Source organism: Eumetopias jubatus, unplaced genomic scaffold (assembly GCF_037043125.1).
Source record: "Eumetopias jubatus isolate StellerSeaLion01/CBP00866 unplaced genomic scaffold, mEumJub1_p1.0 scaffold_12, whole genome shotgun sequence".
NCBI lineage: Eukaryota > Metazoa > Chordata > Mammalia > Carnivora > Otariidae > Eumetopias > Eumetopias jubatus.
The window spans coordinates 3,568,156-3,587,651 of record NW_028274818.1 but is presented as its reverse complement, the minus strand read 5'-3'; the positions used below and the strand labels follow the sequence as shown (position 1 = coordinate 3,587,651).

The following is a 19,496-nucleotide window of genomic DNA, read 5'->3' as shown; positions in this document are numbered from 1 at the left end:
ACTGGATAAAAGAGCTGCTTCAGAGATGGTACACACATCATCTCTGGAATCAAAATTCTCTTTCTCTTTCTCTTTTCTGTCCCACATAATGAATATTCCTTTTCATTTGGGAGTCTATTATGAAACAGGAGACCATGCTCCCATCCCCCTAAAGCTGTTCACCACTCAGTTCTCAGGGTCCCTTCACCATCTTATGCGATCTCTTCACGAAGTCATCCCTTTTGTAAAAGTTCCTCTCAAATGTCTAGAATGCAAGAAATATTCAAGGTGTAGAGCCAGAAGAGCAGAATTCACTTGTTTTTCTTTCTAAATAAATTATATCAAAGCAGCTTTAGGTCTTGGTAATAATGGCAGCATTATTTTTTTTTTTTTTTTAAGATTTTATTTATTTGACAGAGAGAGATAGTGAGAGCAGGAACACAAGCAGGGGGAGTGGGAGAGGGAGAAGCAGGCTTCCCGCTGAGCAGGGAGCCTGATGGGGGGCTCGATCCCAGGACCCTGGGACCATGACCTGAGCCAAAGGCAGACGCTTAACAACTGAGCCACCCAGGAGCCCAATAATGGCAGCATTATTGTCTTAACTGGGGATTGGCAAACTTTTCCTATAAAGAGACTGATCATAAATGTGTCAGCCGTGGTGAGTCATGTGGTCTCTGTTGTTAACTACTCACTTGCTATCGTAGAGAGAATGGGCGATTGACAGCCCACAAATTCATGAGTGTGTCCATGTTTTAATAAAATTCTATTTATGAACACCGGAATTTGAATTTCATGCAATTTTTATGTTTAAGGAAACACTTCCTCTTTTGATTATTTTCAACCATATAAAGAGGTAAAAACTGTTCATAGCTCATTAAACTGTACAAAAGCAAGTGGCAGACTAGGTTTGGCCCATGGGCTATAGTTTGCCAACCCCTGAATCAGATGACCTGAGCAGCATAACATCCACTAACATCCCTCTCTATTCCACATGGCGTGTCTTCTGCTATTTTCCTGTTTTATTTCGTGGGCTAATCATGTTTTCCTTTTCAGAGACACCATAGGTGTGAGTGAAGAGACACTAAAGGAGTTTAGCACAACCTATAAGTGAGTGTGACTTCATAGTTGATCGGTTCTTTGTTTTCCAACCCATTCAGAATGAATCTCCAGACAGCTAATTTTCCCCCCTCAGTGTTGGCATGGTAGGATCTTAAATGAAGAGCTAGATCTGTTAATTAGCTGCAAGGCATGGCTTTTAATATGTCTATGAGATTCCTGAAAATACATTTCTCTCATGCTCAACATTTTACTGTCTTTGCTCCATTCGCTGGGTTAAAAATAGTTCAGAAACAGAGGCAAGCTCCCCACTTGGTTCTCTGATGACCTGTGACATGTTAAAGCCTCAGCTGACCCAACAAGAACTGTTCTTTTCTGTTCTAATCTGGTTCTGTATTGAACTTGATAAAATGTTTTTGTTCTTCAGACATTTTGATGAGAATCTGACAGGGCGCTTGAGCCACAAAGATTTCCGGTCCTGCTTGAGAGGGCTCAATTATTACTTGCCCATGGTGGAGGAGGATGAACCTGAGCCCAAGTTTGAGAAGTTCCTGGATGTCGTCGATCCGGGGAGGTAGGAAGAAGACCAGGGGCCAGACCGTAGTAGGGAATGGGATTTAGAGAAACAGGCACAGAGAGTAAAATGATCCATAAAACATGAAACCAATTCCTCCTGAGAATAGGAAGATACAGACTACCATAAGTGGGCAGGTTTTGGTGCCCTTGCAGGATTATCTCAGAAGTTCATGGCACCAACTCCAACTCAGGCACAGGCTCTGTAATTTGCTCAATTCCTGGTTTCTGTCTGATCTATGAATCTCAGCTCATTCTGAGAAGGGACCTGGAGAGAAAAATCCTTCCACGTGTATAAGGTCCTAAGGAGACCTGGATGATTTGGAGGCCAACTGATGGGAGTGGGGTTGTATGCTTCTGGGGATGGAGTACAGTCCTGGAGGGATCCCGTCACTGTTAGGGGTGAAATCTTTCTAGTGCCAAGGATGACAGAAGACCAGAATCGGAGGTCTTCAACTCAACTTGAAAAGCTTGACGTGCCTGGGGACAGGTGCTGATGGAGACTCCCAGACTGTGTGGAGAGTCCGGCCAGAAGGCTCATGTGGGCACGGAGGCTGGGGCTTGAGAAGCAGCGTTTACTTCGCTGCAAGGGCATGAGGAGTGGGGTCAATGTAGAGGTTGCAGCCCACAGTCTCAGAGAAGGGAGCCCATTTCTCCCACAGGAAGGGCTATATCTCCCTGGAGGACTACACTTCATTCCTGATCGACAAGGAGTCAGAGAACATCAAGTCCAGTGATGAAGTCGAGAATGCTTTCCAAGCCCTGGCAGAGGGCAAGGCCTATATTACCAAAGAGGACATGAAGCAGGTCAGATTCCAGTTGCGTCTAGTGTCACTGTGCTCTCATGGCAATCCACATTGCGCTTGTCTCGGGCCCGGCTGCCCAGCATTGGCAGCTACCCTTCCCACCCACCTTTTTTTTTTTTTTTTTTTTGGCTCAGACATTGTCCTGCACGAGTTACCCACTTGCTTTGCTTGCCACTTCATTTTGTGTTGTCCCAGCTTGAAAATTATAGTCATTCTCTGATGACCATACGGGTCAATTCCAAATCTGAAAATCAATTTTTAAGGCTATTTCTTTTCCCATTTCTTGAATAACCCAAATTAAATTTAGGGAATAGAATAAAGTGTGTAGTCCAGGTGAGATGAGACTCCTCAGGTAAGGGCTGAGTTGAAAAGATGAGCTGGTCTTACTCATTAGAAATTACAGACTTCTGAGAAGGTCTGTGATGGGAATAGGGTTGGCTGCTGCTTCCCCATTCCTCTGCCCTCTGGGTCCTGTGTTTGGAGCATATTGCCAGCCCCAAGGAGCCAACTATTTTTAACCCCTAAGACTGTATCTCTTTCTGTTTTGTTTCAGGCCCTAACCCCAGAACAAGTGCAATTCTGTGCCTCACATATGCAGCAGTACGTGGACCCACGAGGCCGAAGTCACCTCGCTGGCTATGACTATGTGGGTTTCACCAATTCCTTCTTTGGCAACTGATAAGCAGCTCTTCCTGGATCATAGAAAATCTTGGTGTGGTGGGAAGTACTGGGGGAGGAAGGAGACAGCAAATATGGCGGAGGGGGGAGGTAGTGTGTGTGTGTGTGTGTGTGTGTGTGTGGGTGTGTGTGTGTTTATTACACTTATTAGAGCACCTAGAAAAGCCTCAGGCTTGGGGGATATAAGGCATTCACAGAACTGGGGGAAAGGAAGCATCACAGGCTTATTTTGTATACAACCTGTCACTACTCAGGGGCCAAGCTCTCTATTTTTTATTTGTTGGGTTCTATGCATCTATATTACTTTGTTTTGCTTTGATTTTAGAATAAAATATTTCCTTTTTAAAAAAAAGTTCATTTTTTAAGTATTTCTTTTTAATAGGGCAATGTGAAGTCAAATGGTACTGACTTACAAGAGCTTCTGTATTTCTGAGAATCATTCTGTTCTCTAAACACGGGCAGCTAATCACACCACAAACAAGGGTCATGGAAGGATGGATAAAGTCCAAGATGAGTTACAAATGGTTTCTCTTGAGTTTTGAAATGGATGTAAATTCTTACGTTTGAAAATGAAGATACTTGACATTCTGGAGAACCCCAGTATTTTATCTATAGAAGAAGAGGAAGACCAGCCCTGTGTTCTTCTCAATCTGCCCCTTCTCTATACTTCTCCATTAGGCAGGACGCCATTAGTCTCAGGACCGCAAGACTGTGGCAGGGCAAAGCTTCCTTTGTTCTCCATGGCCCCACATTCACGCTTACATTTTAATGTGATGAAAAGAAGGTTTGATTTCCTTCTGCCTCCAGTAGACTAAGAGTTAATTATTTACAAAATGAAGAATTAGGAAAAGAACAAGAAGAGGGGTGCTGTCTCCTAATGCTGACGTTCTCCCTGGACTTGTAAGTCAACAGTGTCGTTTGCCGGTGAGAATCCTTTGGTCACATCTCTGCCTTGTGTGGGACTGCTGGTATCCTGCACCATCCCCACTACCAGCCCCTGGATATTACCACCTGTTTACCACCTTGTCTCAATCTCGTCCTTTGCACAAAACGTAGTCCTTCCACAGTCAAGGACATATCCTGTCCCAGGAGCCAGTTAAATGAATCTTGGTTAAAACTAAAAAGCTGTCTTTACTGCTAATAATGTATAAGTGTTTTTTTTACTGATTTTTGCTTAAACAGTTGGATCCTATTGAACCTGACAATCAAAAGTATTAAAAAAAAAAAAACTTGATTATGAGTTACCAAGAATGGTTGCAGTTGAAAAAAAAAAAAAACCATAACCCAGTAGATGATCAAAAATCAGTATAATTGATATCACACTTATCAAGAAGTATAGAGAATCTAACACATGTATGCTTGTAATAAGCAAAGACAAAGGTGAATATGGTTGCATTCTCCTTCCAACCCCTTCCAAGTATCTACAAGGCCTAAATCAGATTATTAGGCATGTGATAAGCCAAGAAATGCTCTTTCAGGCAAAGAACCGTTAGCATCTTATGAAAGAGACTGAATAACTCAGAGACAAGAGAAGATAATATTTATCTGAAGAATCAACTAAATGCCATACGAAGATGACCCTGTTGGTATCAAATACAGCTAGCCCCCTCTGAAGTCACATCCTGACCACCTAGGCACACAAACAAAAATGGAAATGCAGAAACAGCATACATGATTTTGTTGGGTCTATAAATATTCAACTTTTAACAATTAGAACTCTTATCAAGTGTCCCTCGTGATCTGTAGCTAAGTTCTTCCTAACTGATACTAATCTTTTCTTGACTTTCTGTTCACTTACTTTAAACTGGAACCCCTGACTTATTCTTACTAATTCTTTTTCTTTACAATCTATAGATTGGAACCTGTTTCTGAGCCCCAGCCCTATGGCTACATCCCTGAGTTTTCTCATGATCCCTACTGCTCGATTGTGTCTCCAAAACTCTTCCACTCCTAAAAGAACACTCCCCTTTACTCTTAATGGACCTCTCTGACCCCAGACATTTGCCAGGAAGCCGTCGGATTTCTGTTTCCTGTATCGGGCCAGTTTCCCGTTATGGAATCCACTCAAGGCCCAGGACCTAGACCCACCTTCCTGCTTTCTCCAGTCAGATGCTGTGCCAGACACCAGTCCTTTACCCTGCCTGTGCAGTGAAATCATGAAATGCAAGATGCTGGACACTACTGGCCCCAGCTTCCACCCACATCAACGGGGCCACAAATAGGGCAACCCCAAGTGTCGCTGTCTAGAAACTCCAAACAACACCCGATGGCTATATTGAGTGCTCTGTGTGGGGCGCTCTCTGTTCTGAAGACTATATTAATCTTCACCTAAAAAGCCCTGTAAAACAGATACCACTCTTGTTCCATTCTGCATCTGAGAAATGGAGCTGCAGAAAGGTGAAGAAACTCACTCTAGGTCACACGTCTAAAATGTGGCAAGACTTTAACCTCAGGAAATTGGACACCAGAGCCTCCCATCTTCATGGGCTGTCCAAGGGCCATGAGTTGGGCACATGTGGTCCTGCTCACATCAGAGGAGCCTCTGCTGTGTGTGTGTGTGTGTGTGTGCACGTGTGCGCATACACACACACACGCACCCACATGCATGAATGTGCACCTAGGAAGGACAGGTTGTTCCTTGTAAGCACATGGTCACTTTTTTAACCAAGGGAGGGAATTTGAATCACCTAGTGAGATATTGTGAACTATTTCTTCCTGTCCTCACCCCAGATCAATTGTGGCTAGGTCTGTAGGGATGGCTCCCAGGAACACTTGCTCTGAAAATCACCCCCATGTGATTTTTATGTCCTTTCAAACTTCAGACTACTACATTTGGAAGTTAGAAGCACCTTTGAGTATTACTTAGCAATTCTTGGAACATCTTTACCCACTGCTGCTCAGTGTGAATTTAGGGAATGTTATGCTACATGGCCTGAATCGATTTTAGAAATGAATTTGCTCAGATAGCCTCAGTGCAAAGGGGAGATTCGTCCCAATCTGTATAGTGACGAGGATCCGAGAGTACATAGCATTTCTCTGAGACCCAGGCCATTTCTGCCATCTGACTAACTGTCATATCTCTCCCCAACCTGTTCTCTTCTCTGGGTTCTGGCTTCTTTCCTCCCAAATTTAATTTCCACAAAGTTGTAACTAGAGGCTGTGTTTCTTCCCTGAAAGCATGGAAAAATATGGATTCCTATTTGAAAAAATTATCCCCCCAATATAAGTTCTCTCTTTCAAATTGTGCCCCACTGCTCACTCATTGCTGAATTATGTGAATCCTGCCTTTTCAGAACCTCTTCTGTTTATAATTTTCTTCGGCTTCCAGCCCCACTATCCATGTTCTGGTCTCTGTGTCTTTGTTTAGGATGATGGCAATGCATCCCTTACTGATCCCTTGCCTCTGTTTTCTCTCTGCTGAGCTCTGTCATCCTCTCTGCTGCTGGATTAATCTTCCAGAATCGGTTCCCAGATGCTACTCTGCTCTCTGCTCAGAGGTTTACTCTCCCTACTGAAGGGATCAAGTCTGAAGCAAGGTATTGAAACTGCTGTCTGCAAGAAGTCTTCACCCAAACTGACTTAGCATCATTTGGGACACATTTTCAGTCCCTCTGGACAACTCACTGCACTTGGAAACAGGCCTAGATTGCCTCGCCACTGAAGCTTTAGTTATTCTGTTCTCTCTGTCAGAATATACTTTCTTCCCACTTAACTGCATTCAAGACTTACCCATCATTTAACAAATTCAAGTACTACCTTAGACATGAAGCCTCTGATTCTCCACTGAGATTAACCTCTCCCTAAACTAAAAGCCAGTATCACTCTGCTTAGCACGTTAACAATAAAATCAGCTGACATGTAATTAGAAGATCATTATGATCCAGATATTGTGCTAAATTCTTTGCACACATGGTTCTGTTTAGTAAGCAACGCAAAACTGCAAAGTTACAGCCATTTTACAGATGAGAACATGGGGGTTGAGACCTAGCATCACACAGTAAGTTACAGGGCCTCTGTTCAAACTCCTGCGTGGACAGCTGCGTGGATTCATTACACTTTTACTTGTCCCTAAGAATGCCTGTGCCGTGCACGACATACTGCAGGTGGAAAGTGTACTACATAGGAGAGCGTGTCCACAGCAGATCCCACAGAACAGTGTCCATGCTAGGGAGTGAAACAAACGAGGAGGCTCTCAACTCCCAAGATTATGAGGCCATCATAGAGCAATGACGAGTATCAAAGAAAATAGGAAACCTATGTCTTCTCTGAGATACAATCTACCAACTGGGAGAGCCAACGACAAGGAAGAGCACAAAGTGACAATGAGTCAGAGATAGAGAGGACAACGATATTAAAAAAAATAAAGATGAAAGACATGCCATGGAGGAGAGAAAACAACCTACCTTTTCCTTGAACAGAGCATTCACACTAATCCATCAAATGGATTCCCACTGAGTTTCAGATCTTTGAAGAGCATTATAGGTAGGAGAGTCTAATTATGCAGTAATTTAAAAATCTCTACTGTATCCTTGATAGGGCTCCAGCCAGGCCTGCTTTGAACTTGAGCAGGCCAAACTGCTCTCATCTCGTTCAGCGGAGCTGGAAAATTCTTAATGAATTGGGCTTCTGTAGTGGTGGCATGAAGGCATGAAGTGAGGCTGAAAATGGAAATTCAGATTCTGAGCCCAGCGTGAGTTAAGCACAGTGAGCAGAGTGGGAAACCCTTCTCCGTATTTCCCAGCAGCCCCAGGGAAGTGCAGGCAGCAGGATGGGGCTCTCCCAGGGGGTTGGGGGAGGGACAGCTTTGATCTGAAACCCCGAGTATCTGGCCCATTGGCCTGGGTTCCTGGTCTCAGTCCAGCCTACGCAGAAGAGAATGTCCCACTGGGGGAGCCTTCATCTTCTACAAAGCAGTCTCCCTCGGAAGGCACTTCTCAGGGCTGTCTGCACGGCCCGATTCCTTAGACTGTAAACAATGGGGCTGAGGGGAGGGGTCACCACAGTATAGGTGACAGCAATAAGCCGATCCCGCTCAAGAGAGTAACTGGCTTTGGGCCTCAAGTACATGAAGGAGGCACAGCCGCGGTGGACAACGACCACTGCGAGGTGCGAGGCACAGGTGGAGAAGGCCTTCTTCCGCCCCTCAGTGGAGGGGATCTGCAGGATTGCTGTCAGAATGTAGGCGTAGGAGATGGTGACGAAGGAGAAAAGCTCCAGGAGGACCAGCAGGCTAAGCATGAGGATGCCCAGCTCACTCGGGCCCATGTCCCCGATGCCAGGCTCAGCACTGGAGGTGTGTCACAGAAGAAGCGCTGGATCTCATGGGAGCCACAGAACGGGAGGTGGAAAATGACCAGGGTCATTCCCAGCCCAAAGCGGGACCCACTCAGGAAGGAGGTGCCTACCAGCTGGGCACAGGAGGTAAGATTCATGTGGCTGGCATAGTGCAGCAGGGCACAGAGGGCCACATATCTGTCAGAGCCCATGCTGGCCAGAAGGAAGCAGTTATGCAGGCCCACAAAGCAGAGAAGAACATCTGGGCAGCACAGCCCTCGTAGGAGATGGCCTGGCCCCCCATGATCAGGCTGGAGAGCATCCAAGGGATGATGCCCAACGTGTAACAGATCTCAGAGAAAGACAAAGGAAAGGAAGAGGTACGTGGGGGTGTGCAGGTGGCTGTCCAGGCTGATGACCACAGTAATGAAGACATTGCTGGTCAGGGTGACAAGACACAGAGAGAGGAAGAGTGCAAACAGCAGGAGCTGCAGTTCCCCAATGCTGGAGGAGCCCAGGAACACAAAACCCTTCCAGGTGGTTGCGTTGGCCATGGTGCCTGGCCCATCCTGAGCGGCACCCTGATAGATGTGTTGGTCCCTTCCACCTTGCCAGTAGATGCCTAGCTTCTTTAGAAGGCAGGATGGGGTGGATTCTCATTTCTTTGTGCCTGTTGTAACTCCAAAAGAAAGCTCTAATGTAGACAGCCACCTCTGAAAGGTATTCATAGCATTAGACACACAGACGTGTGGATCCATTCTCACATGCATGTAGGTACATGTACAAAGACACGCAGTGTGCACACATGTGCCCACAAACACACACGACTATGCCGATAGACATGCATACCACATATAAAGTTCTCATACAGAATCATGCACATTTCACACATCCAAAACTCTGTGTACTGCACATTTGCCACTGACGACCATATCTACAAATACATCAGATGTGTTATAAATGCATATCTTTTTTTTAAAGATTTTTTTTTTTTATTTGAGACAGAGAGAATGAGAGAGAGAGAGCACATGAGAGGGGGGAGGGTCAGAGGGAGAAGTAGACTCTCCGCTGAGCAGGGAGCCCGATGCGGGACTCGATCCAGGGACTCCTGGATCATGACCTGAGCCAGAGGCAGTCGCTTAACCAACTGAGCCACCCAGGCGCCCAAAATGCATACCTTTTGAGACAGCACATAAATAAGTAGATTGTGCACCACACATCTATTCATACCAACATCATGCATACGCCCACACGTGGACACATACTCATTGCCTGTTAGAACATGACGTGGGGTGGCTTGTTGGATATTATTTTATCGGTCAGGTGACAGCCAAGACTAGAGAAAAAGTGCCTGAGTCCTAACCTAACATTCTTTCCCCCAAACAATGACGACTCTTCTCGGACACTTTGGGACACGCACTCCCATGAACAGGGAGCTCTGTAACAATCCCTTGTCTGTGCTGCCCTCCCCAAAGTCTCTTCCATGTGAGTCCATGCCGAGCACGGACAGAAGCATTAGACTCAGGGAAGTGGTGGACCCCTCAGTGCACAGATCCGCTGTCAGGCCATGCTGCGGCTGGGAGACTGGGCAAGGGAGGGCTCTCCACTCACCCAAAAAGGCTCACGGGGAGGAGAGTTCTGCTTCTCAGCAACCATGCTCCAGATGCCTCCCACCACCCTGCCTGCAGGAGAAGAGACCTGAGATCCATCTGACATGTCTCTGAGTGAAAAGGTGATGTTCCCAAGTGATACGAGGACAGCTTCTACACCTGTGGCCCCAGGGGGTGAGTCATCTCTGCTTCTATCAAAACAGCTTCTCTCTCTGAGGGGCCCCAGTCCCCGTGGGCGCTGTTTCAAGAGGCACCTCCAACTGTACCTATCATTAGCTGTAAATATTCTTTTGGGGAAAGCAGAAGAGGAAATGTGAACGAAGAGATGCTAGGATCATGATTTAAACAATAATTTGATTATGTGCTAAATAAATATATTTATTATTTTCACATGTTAAATCTCTTTTAAAACTTAAAATGAGCTGGTTAGCCTGGTGATGGGTATTAAAGAGGGCACGTTCTGCATGGAGCACTGGGTGTTATACGCAAACGATGAATCATGGAACACTATATCAAAAACTAATGATGTAATGGATGGTGATTAACATAACCTAATAAAATAAAATTTAAAAAAAACTTAAAAAAAAAACTTAAAATGACCTGGTAAAAAGGGCTGACAATTGCATTTTATAGAAGAGGAAATCGAGCCTGATAAGAGTTTAAGTGACCCATCCAAGGCCACAGAACTCAGATTCATGCTTTTTAAAGTCTCCCTGTAAGATGTATAATAAGAGCACAGGAATTCACCTTCCCCTGCTGTTGTCTCAAGAGCTGGAGATGACCGTTTCCAGAGTGCACCCAGTTTCAAAGGCACACACACTCACGTTCACATACTGAGAGTACCCTCATTGCCCAGCCTTACCTTCTTCCCACCTCCTCATCTGTCCACTCCACTTCTTTCAGACACATCCTTTTATTTTACTTTTTTAAAGATTTATTTATTTATTTTGGAGAGAGAAAGCGAGAGAGCAAGAGAGCAAGTATAGCGGGGAGGGGGGGGGAGGGAGAGTCTCAAACAGACTCCCTGCTGAGTGCAGAGCTCAAGCTCCATCTCACCACCCTGAGATCATGACCTGAGTGGTAATCAAGAGTCGGACACTTAACTGACTGAGCCACCCAGGCACCCCAGGCACATCTTTTTTTTTTATTATTATTATGTTATGTTAATCACCATACATTACATCATTAGTTTTTGATGTAGTGTTCCATGATTCATTCTTTGCGTATAACACCCAGTGCTCCATGCAGAACGTGCCCTCTTTAATACCCATCACCAGGCTAACCCATCCCCCCACCCCCCTCCCCTCTAGAACTCTCAGTTTGTTTTTCAGAGTCCATCATCTCTCATGGTTCATCTCCCCCTTCAATTTCCCCCCCTTCATTCTTCCCTTCCTTCTATCTTCTTCTTCTTTTTTTTCTTAACTATATTGCATTATTTGTTTCAGAGGTACAGATCTGTGATTCAACAGTCTTGCACACTTCACAGCGCTCACCATAGCACATACCCTCCCCAATGTCTATCACCCAGCCACCCCATCCCTCCCACCCCCCACCACTCCAGCAACCCTCAGTTTGTTTCCTGAGATTAAGAATTCCTCATATCAGTGAGGTCATATGATACATGTCTTTCTCTGATTGACTTATTTCACTCAGCATAACACCCTCCAGTTCCATCCACGTCGTTGGAAATGGCAAGATCTCCTTCCTTTTGATGGCTGCATAATATTCCATTGTGTATATATACCACCTCTTCTTGATCCGTTCATCTGTCGATGGACATCTTGGCTCTTTCCACGGTTCGGCTATTGTGGACACTGCTGCTATAAACATCGGGGTGCACGTACCCCTTCGGATCCCTACATTTGTATCTCTGGGGTAAATACCCAGTAGCCCAGGCATATCTTTTTAAAAGCAACTTTACCTTTTATCTTCTTTCCACAATATTGTAATAACTGTACCTGCATCTTTTCAGTCCATCACTCAGATTGTCCTGAAACTTGAAAAGGTCCGGAAAGTCCAGGGTTAATCATGCTTTCTAACTCTTCACTCAACGTGCGTTTTCCCCTAGTACGCTAGCAGTGTGAATCTGCACCTCCAATACACATTTTCACCACCCATCCGCTGATTCAGTAGAAACGGTAATGATGATTGTTAATGTGTATTCAATGCCAGACATTTTGCTGACCTCATTAGATGAATTGAACACTTACAATATTTAAAGATTTTTATGATTATACGTTCTTTTCAGATGAGAAGACTAAAGCCCAGAAAAATTAAATACCTTACTGAAGATAACACAGCCAGGTGGCAACAGAGTAAGAAGTGGACTCCAGAACGCTTCTCTTAACTACCATGCCTTTTATGGTAAACTACATCAGTCAGAAGATGAGCAGAGATGTGGAAATATAGAGTCATATTAGTACAACTGTTGGCTTTCTAGCAATTTTTCTTGTGCTACTGTTTTATCTGTTGATCTAGAGATGATAGGATGCATTTTTAACTTAACCCACTCTACTTAAACTAAATATTGAATTATTTACAGTAAGATATAGAAAAGTTGCAATGACATAGTTGCATTTACCTAAATCCACTAACAACATTGTTACAATTTTTAAACGGGCTTTTGCCTTTTTTTAGAGAAATTTAGAGAATACGTGTATATGTGTGCATAATCTTCTCTATTTAACCTCACATTCACCATGTTCTTCATTCTCTCCTGTGTATCCAAGTTACCATGGGTTTCATTTTCCCTCAGCTTTCCCTTAGTGTTTCTTAAAGTGCATACTTGCTAGCAACTATCTTCATGTTTCTTTATCTGAAAATTTCTTCATTTTGCCTTTATTTGTGAAACATAGTTTTGCTGGATAAAAAATTCCTAGTCAATAGGGTACTTTGTTTCATCTTTCCGTATGCCATTTGCAGGGTCTCTGTCTTCCCTAGTTTCTGATACCAATACTGCCATCAATGACGTCATCTTTTTACTCCAGGTAACAAACATGTCAAATTCCTCTGTTGTTTCAGTGTGTTCTCTTTACCTTTGGCTTTCACCAATTTGAGAATGATGTTTTTACACATGCTTTTGTGTGTTTCTTACTTGTGATTTGTTGAACATCTTGACTTCGTACGTTATTGTCTTCCACCACATTTGGGAAATTTCCAGCTATTATTTCTTAAAATATTTTCTTCCTCTTTATCTTTTCATTTCCTTCTGTATTCCAAACATTGGACTGCTTGATATTGTCTTGAAAATCTCACAGAATTGATTCATTTTAATTTTATTTTTTTCTTCTTCAGATCAACTTATTTCTATTGATTTATTTTCCAATTCATCAGTCCTTTCTTTTATCATCTCCAAAATGCTGTTGAGCCTATTTCATGAAAAATCTATATTCCAGCAATATGTAAAAAGAATAATTATTCATGACAAAAGGAATTTATTCCAAGAATGCAGGACTGATTTACTATTTGAAAATGTTAACATAATTCACCAAATTAGTCAAATAAATGAAAAAAGGTAATCTACTCATCTCAATATTTGTACAAAAATTATTTGTAAAAATCAATATCCACTGATGGTTTGTTGTTTTTTTTTTAAAAAAAAACTCTGTTTCTATTTAAAACTAAAGCCAATATCCTAACTTTTTATGAGATATTGCTCTTTTCCCTAGGATGAACACTTTGGCCATTCTATACAACATCATACTGGAGGTCCAAACCAGTGTAATAATGTAAGAAAAAGATATAAAAGGCAATGATTTGAAAGAGATGATAAAACCCTTCATTGGCAAATGACATGACTGAGTACCTAGAAAATCTTACTAAATCTACAGAAGGATTACAAACCTAATAAATATATTTAGCAAGTTCTCAAATCAATTGTTTTTCTTTATTTTAAAAATAAGAAATTACATTTTTAGATGTCAATTTTAATAGCATCAAAACATAGATGCTTAAAATCAACACAGAATTAAATTTAAGACAAGATGAGGAAGTACTCTATACTTTAAAATTCTAAACATTAACGAGATAAGATTAAAGTAAATCTAAATAAATGAAGACACATAAAATTTCATGGATAAAAAGGTTCAACACTGTAATTTTGATTTCCCAAATTTATGTATAGATTCAATGTACCTCAGTAAATAAACTCAAACAGGATTTGTGTAGAAATTGGCAAACTAATTCTAAACCTTATCTGGAAATGAAAAGATCTAAACAATCATATGAGAGATTCGAGTGAATTAAACACCTGAATTCAAAATTACTATAAAGTAACAATAATGAAAACAGTGCTAAAGGCAAAAAGGTAGGTATACAGATCAACAAAAAATATAAAGTCCAGAAACAGTCTCATGTATATCCAGTACCATCAATTTCCATAAAGATGGCCTGTACAAATCAATGAAGAAAGTCTTTCCAACCGATGGTGCTGGGATGACTGCATTTCAGTATAAGAAAAACAAAACAAAAATAAAAACAATCCTCACTTCATTCCATACACATAAATTATCCCAGATGAGGTGTAGACCTAAATGTCTAAAAGGAGAGAGCAACCTAAAGAATACACAGAAGAGTATCTTCATTACCTTGGGGTAGGCAAAGAATTTTTTTAGGCAGGAGACAAAAATGCATAGGCATAAAAAATTGATCAATCAAACCACAAAAATTAAGCTTCTGCTTATCAAAGAGCAGATGGCAGAGCAAAATGGCAGAATAACTTTATAAGAAAAGCCAATTTGTACTAAGCTAAACAGAGAGCGAGTAAGCATATGGCCACGCAAAGACTTGTATAAGTGTTTTATCTGCTTAATTCGTAATTTGAAAAACTTAGAAACAGCCCAAATGACCACGAACATGTGACTACATAAACAAGTTGTGGAATATTCATGCAATGAAACAATACCCGGAAATATAAAGGAATAAACATGTAACACCATGGGAAATCTCAAAAGCATTCCATCGAGTAAAAGAAGCCACAAGCAACACAGTTCATACAATTTGTTTCCATTTATGAATTTAAAGAACAAGAAAGTTTTATAATGGTTGTGGGAATCACCTCACTCAGGGCCCTGCAGCTCTGATTGGATAAAAGCACAAAAGAACTTCCTGAAATGATGGAAATGTTTCAGGTCTTGAACTCAGACTTGATTAGTTATGAAAATACAAATTAAAAAACACACTGCTGGGCGCCTGGGTAGCTCAGTTGGTTAAGCAACTGCCTTCGCTCGGGTCATGATCCTGGAGTCCCGGGATCAAGTCCCGCATGGGGCTCCCTGGTCAACGGGGAGTCTGCTTCTCCCTCTCCCGCTCCCCCCTCTTGTGCTCTCTCTCTCTCTCTCTCTCTCATTCTCTTTCTCAAATAAATAAATAAAATCTTTAAAAAAAAAAAAAACAACACACTCCTGAATGACCAATGGGTCAGAAAAGAACTCAAAAGAGAAATAAAAAAAATATATATCTTGCCACAGACGACATGACAAAACTTAGGAGATGCATCAAAAGCACTTCTAAGAGGAAAGTTGATATTGATAAATAACCTACATTCAGGAGAAAGAACGATCTCAAATAAACAACTAACTTCACACCTGACAGAACTAGAAAAAGAACACATTAAACCCAAAGATAGCAGGGAGAAGGAAATAACGAAGATGGGAGCAGAAACAACGACTAGAAAAACAATACAAAAGGTCAATAAAATCAGCAGTAGGGGTGTTTGTTGTTTGTTTCTTTGGTTTTTTTTGGGGGGAGGGGGTCTGATTTGTGTCTCCAGGTGATTTCAGCAGCTCTAAGACTGGGAAATACAAGGCAACAAGAAAACCCAGGAACATTGTCACCATACCGTTCTTTGGGCCCCAAAGTCCCTAGCTGTTCTTGTCCTTTCCAGCGTTCAGCTATTCTTCTGTGTGTTTTATGGACAATGCCCAGAGTTTTCAGTTGTATGAGGTGGGAGGAATGGGGAAGGTCTTTCTACTCTGGCGTCTGGAAGTAGAAGTCCTATTGTTGTCAGCTAGGTTTTATCGCAGTTTCCTAAATTGAATGAATGAATAAAATAAGACAAAATCAGAGAGGGAGACAAACCATAAGAGACTCTTAACCACAGGAAACAAACTGAGGTTTGCTAGAGGGGGTGGGGTCGGGGGATGGAGTAACTGGGTGACGAGCATTAAGGAGGGCATGTGATGTAATGATACTGGGCGTTATATGCAAGTGATGAATCACTGAACTCTACCTCTGAAACTAATGATGCACGATACGTTCACTAATTGAATTTAAATAAAATAAGTAAGTCAAATGCATTAAATCTGTAACCCCAACCTTTTCAAAGTTAGGTAAATAGAGGGATAAATAGATAGACAGCTAAAACATGTAGGAGGCTGAGAGGATTTTAATGAAAATCTACTGACCAAGGTGACTGAAATCCATAGTGTTTTCATTTTCCCTAAACTTCTGAATATATGACCTTTTCTATTAGGCAATGTGGTTGAAAGTAATAGATAAACAATCATAGCTGACAATCGTTTTATAACAACTGGAAAACCCTATTATGATAAGCTTTCAGAAACTGAAAAATTGCATGTTAATGATAGACAATGAATATTTTTTCAAGTCAAATAGAGTCCATATCATTGTTTTTGAGAAAGTAGGAAAAAAAGACTGATAAAATTATCCTCCAATATAGTATTAAAAATAACTTTTGATGATAGACCATTCGGCTACTAATGAACTACAACTTAAAAGAAATTTTAAAAAATTGAGTAGCTCTGCTTTTCTTAGAAAAACTGTTTTTTGGAATAAAATTAATCCCGAGCTGTCTTATTTTAGCAAAAAGAAATATTATTCATTGATATATAAGGTAATTTTTAAAGCACTACTTTCATTCAGGGATAATTTTACATTAAAATTTTAATTTTCACATTTAATCAGATTTTCTCTTGTATATAAAATATGTTAAAAACATTTAAAAAATCAACCTATAAACATTTTTTTGCAGAGAAGTATAAGGTGATCAAGCAAAAACTTATAAACAAATAAATAAATATTTATGTACATATATATCAGAGAAGTTCATAGAGAAAAATAAAAGATATATTTTAAAACGGAAGATCTAAGATAGCAAATTACTGTTGCATCTAAATTCCATTGAATACATTTTTTAAAAAATGAGCTATAGGAGTGGCATTAAAACATCAATATATGCAATATGGAATTTTATATATAGGGAGATTTTATATATGTGTGTGCATATATATTTGTTTATCTCCCCACATAAAGAAACAGAGGGTGAATCTAAAGGGCACTGCCCCAGTGGACTGTAAGGGCAGAAGGAGACGGGCTTGTCACTTCCATGATGGCTAAGGAGTGAATGCAGGGTGAGGTTTCCCACACAGAACTTGTATGGTTTGAACTTCCTACAGGCACCCCAGGAGAGAACACCAGGCTTTTTTATCAGCTTGCCCAGCTGTGTGGCAGAAGGGGAAGAAGTAGGAGTTGAAAGGTTTAAAAGCTGTCAGAAAACCACAAAGCAGAGTCAGGCTCTTTAATAGCTTCTGCCAGTATCACACTGTCTTGATTAATGCAGCTGTATGGTAGGTGTTAATACTGGATGGAATGATTTTCACTTGATTCTTCTTTTTCAGGAGTGTTATAGGTATTGCAGAACTGGTTACTTTCCATATAAACTAGAATGTGTTTGTCATTCTCTACAAAAACAAACAAACAAAAAAGTCTTTCTGGGATTTTGAGAGGATTGCATTAAGCCTCTAAATCAACTTGGGGATCAATTTTCTTTTTTTCTAGGTTCTTGAGATAGGAATTTACATCATTATTAGAGACCTCTCCTCCTCTCTAATAGATGCTTTAGCTGCATGCCACACATTTTGATGTGTTGTAATCTCATTTTGATTCAGTTATATAAATTATTTTTATTTCCTTTCAGATTTCCCCAATGACCATGGATTGCTTAATATTGCTTAATTTCCATGTGTTTATAGATTTTCCTATCATCTTTCTGTTCTTGATTTCTAACTCGATTCCATTATGGTTAGAGAACCATATGTCTGTCCTCTGTATGATTTCCATCCCTTGAAATTTCTTGCAGTTGAAGAGGTGATGGGGATGGAGCGCACTTGTGATGAGCATCGGGTGATGTATGGAAGTGTAGAATCACTATATTGCACACCTGAACCTAATATAACACTGTATGTTAGCTAACTGGAATTAAAATAAAAACTTAAAAAAAAATTCTTGTGGCTTGTCTTGTGGCTCAGGATATGATTTTTATTGGTGTCATGTGGAGGGTAGGTTACCCCCTAGGCTCAGCTGGTGATGCTGATGTAGGTGGATGGTGTAAGGGGGAGGGGTCTGACACTGCAGGTGCAGGCAGGTTAGGGTCCCCACTGCCATTAGTTTTAGGTCTCCCTACTAAGTCCCTGCTGGGCTTCCCCTTTCTTGGTTCTTTGCCTGAGAGAACAGCCTTAGCTTGCATTTATTTATTTATTTATTATTTATCTATCTATCTTTTTATCTATTTACTTATTTTCATTTTGTTTCTGCCTTTGCCTGTGGACATATTCAGATTGCAGGTTGCAGGGCTCTCCACACCCCGATCCAGAACACACTGCGCATAAAAAGAAATCCTTGCAAGCCTGCTGTGGTAGTGTTCTTCAAGTGTTGAGGTCCTGGGCCAGCCCATTGTCTCTGTTTCATCTTTACAAGTCACATTTAGGATTGTTGAGTTATTTCCAGGTTTTTTAGTTGTATTTAGAGGGGAGTGCTGAGAAATGTGAATATAGACCATTTTGCCTGGAACTTGAATAGATCAAAGTTTCTAAGAAATTGGTAAACTACTTTCCAAAATTGTGAACTATTTTATAGCTTTTATATTCGCAAAAATAGTGTATGAGTTACACTTCTTCCAATCTTCACCCACACTGGTGTAGCCAAACTTCTTTTTTTAAAGACATTCAAATAGTTGTGCAGTGGAATCAAATTGTGTTTCTATTTTGTATTTCCTAATGACTGATCACGGTGAGCAACTTTTCAAGTGCTTATTTCCCATTTGTGTATATTCTTCAAATGTTTTTAAGATCTCATTGCCAGGGCGCCTGGGTGGCTCAGTGGGTTAAGCATCTGCCTTTGGCTCAGGTCAAGATCTCGGGGTCCTGGGATAGAGTCTCGTGTTGGGCTCCCTGCTCAGCAGGGAGTCTGCTTCTCCCTCTTTCTCTGCTCCTCCCCCCCCACTTGTGTTCAATCTCTGAAATAAATAAATAAACTTAAAAAAAATCTCATTGCCATTATATTTATACATCTGTACATATACATGCATATGATTCTTCTGAAATATATTTATTTAATCAATTTTGTGTCATTACATAGTTAGTTGCAAGTGCTGGACTACAACAACACATTATATTCTTCCAGCAACTGGAATCCCAGCCTTCTTATTTTGCGGTCTTTCCCAACACTCCTCCATGGCTCCTCCTCTGACCACTCTGCTCCAATTTGTCCTGTCTTGTCTGAG

At 41.3% G+C, this 19,496-nt stretch overlaps 1 protein-coding gene and 1 pseudogene across 1 annotated transcript in view; one reads left to right on the top strand and one right to left on the bottom strand.

The window, feature by feature from the left end:
- Positions 1-3,174, top strand: part of SPTA1 (spectrin alpha, erythrocytic 1) — a 74,102-nt gene extending 70,928 nt beyond the window's left edge. The window contains exons 48-51 of the mRNA XM_088029021.1: positions 1,033-1,086; positions 1,463-1,609; positions 2,271-2,415; positions 2,968-3,174. Coding sequence (XP_087885147.1) covers positions 1,033-1,086; positions 1,463-1,609; positions 2,271-2,415; positions 2,968-3,093 — 472 coding nt within the window. The 3' untranslated portion in view covers positions 3,094-3,174. The remainder of the gene's footprint in view (positions 1-1,032; positions 1,087-1,462; positions 1,610-2,270; positions 2,416-2,967) is intronic.
- Positions 3,175-7,988: 4,814 nt separating this feature from the next.
- On the bottom strand, positions 7,989-8,940 carry LOC114199150 (olfactory receptor 10Z1-like; annotated as a pseudogene).
- Between the last annotated feature and the right edge of the window lie 10,556 nt (positions 8,941-19,496).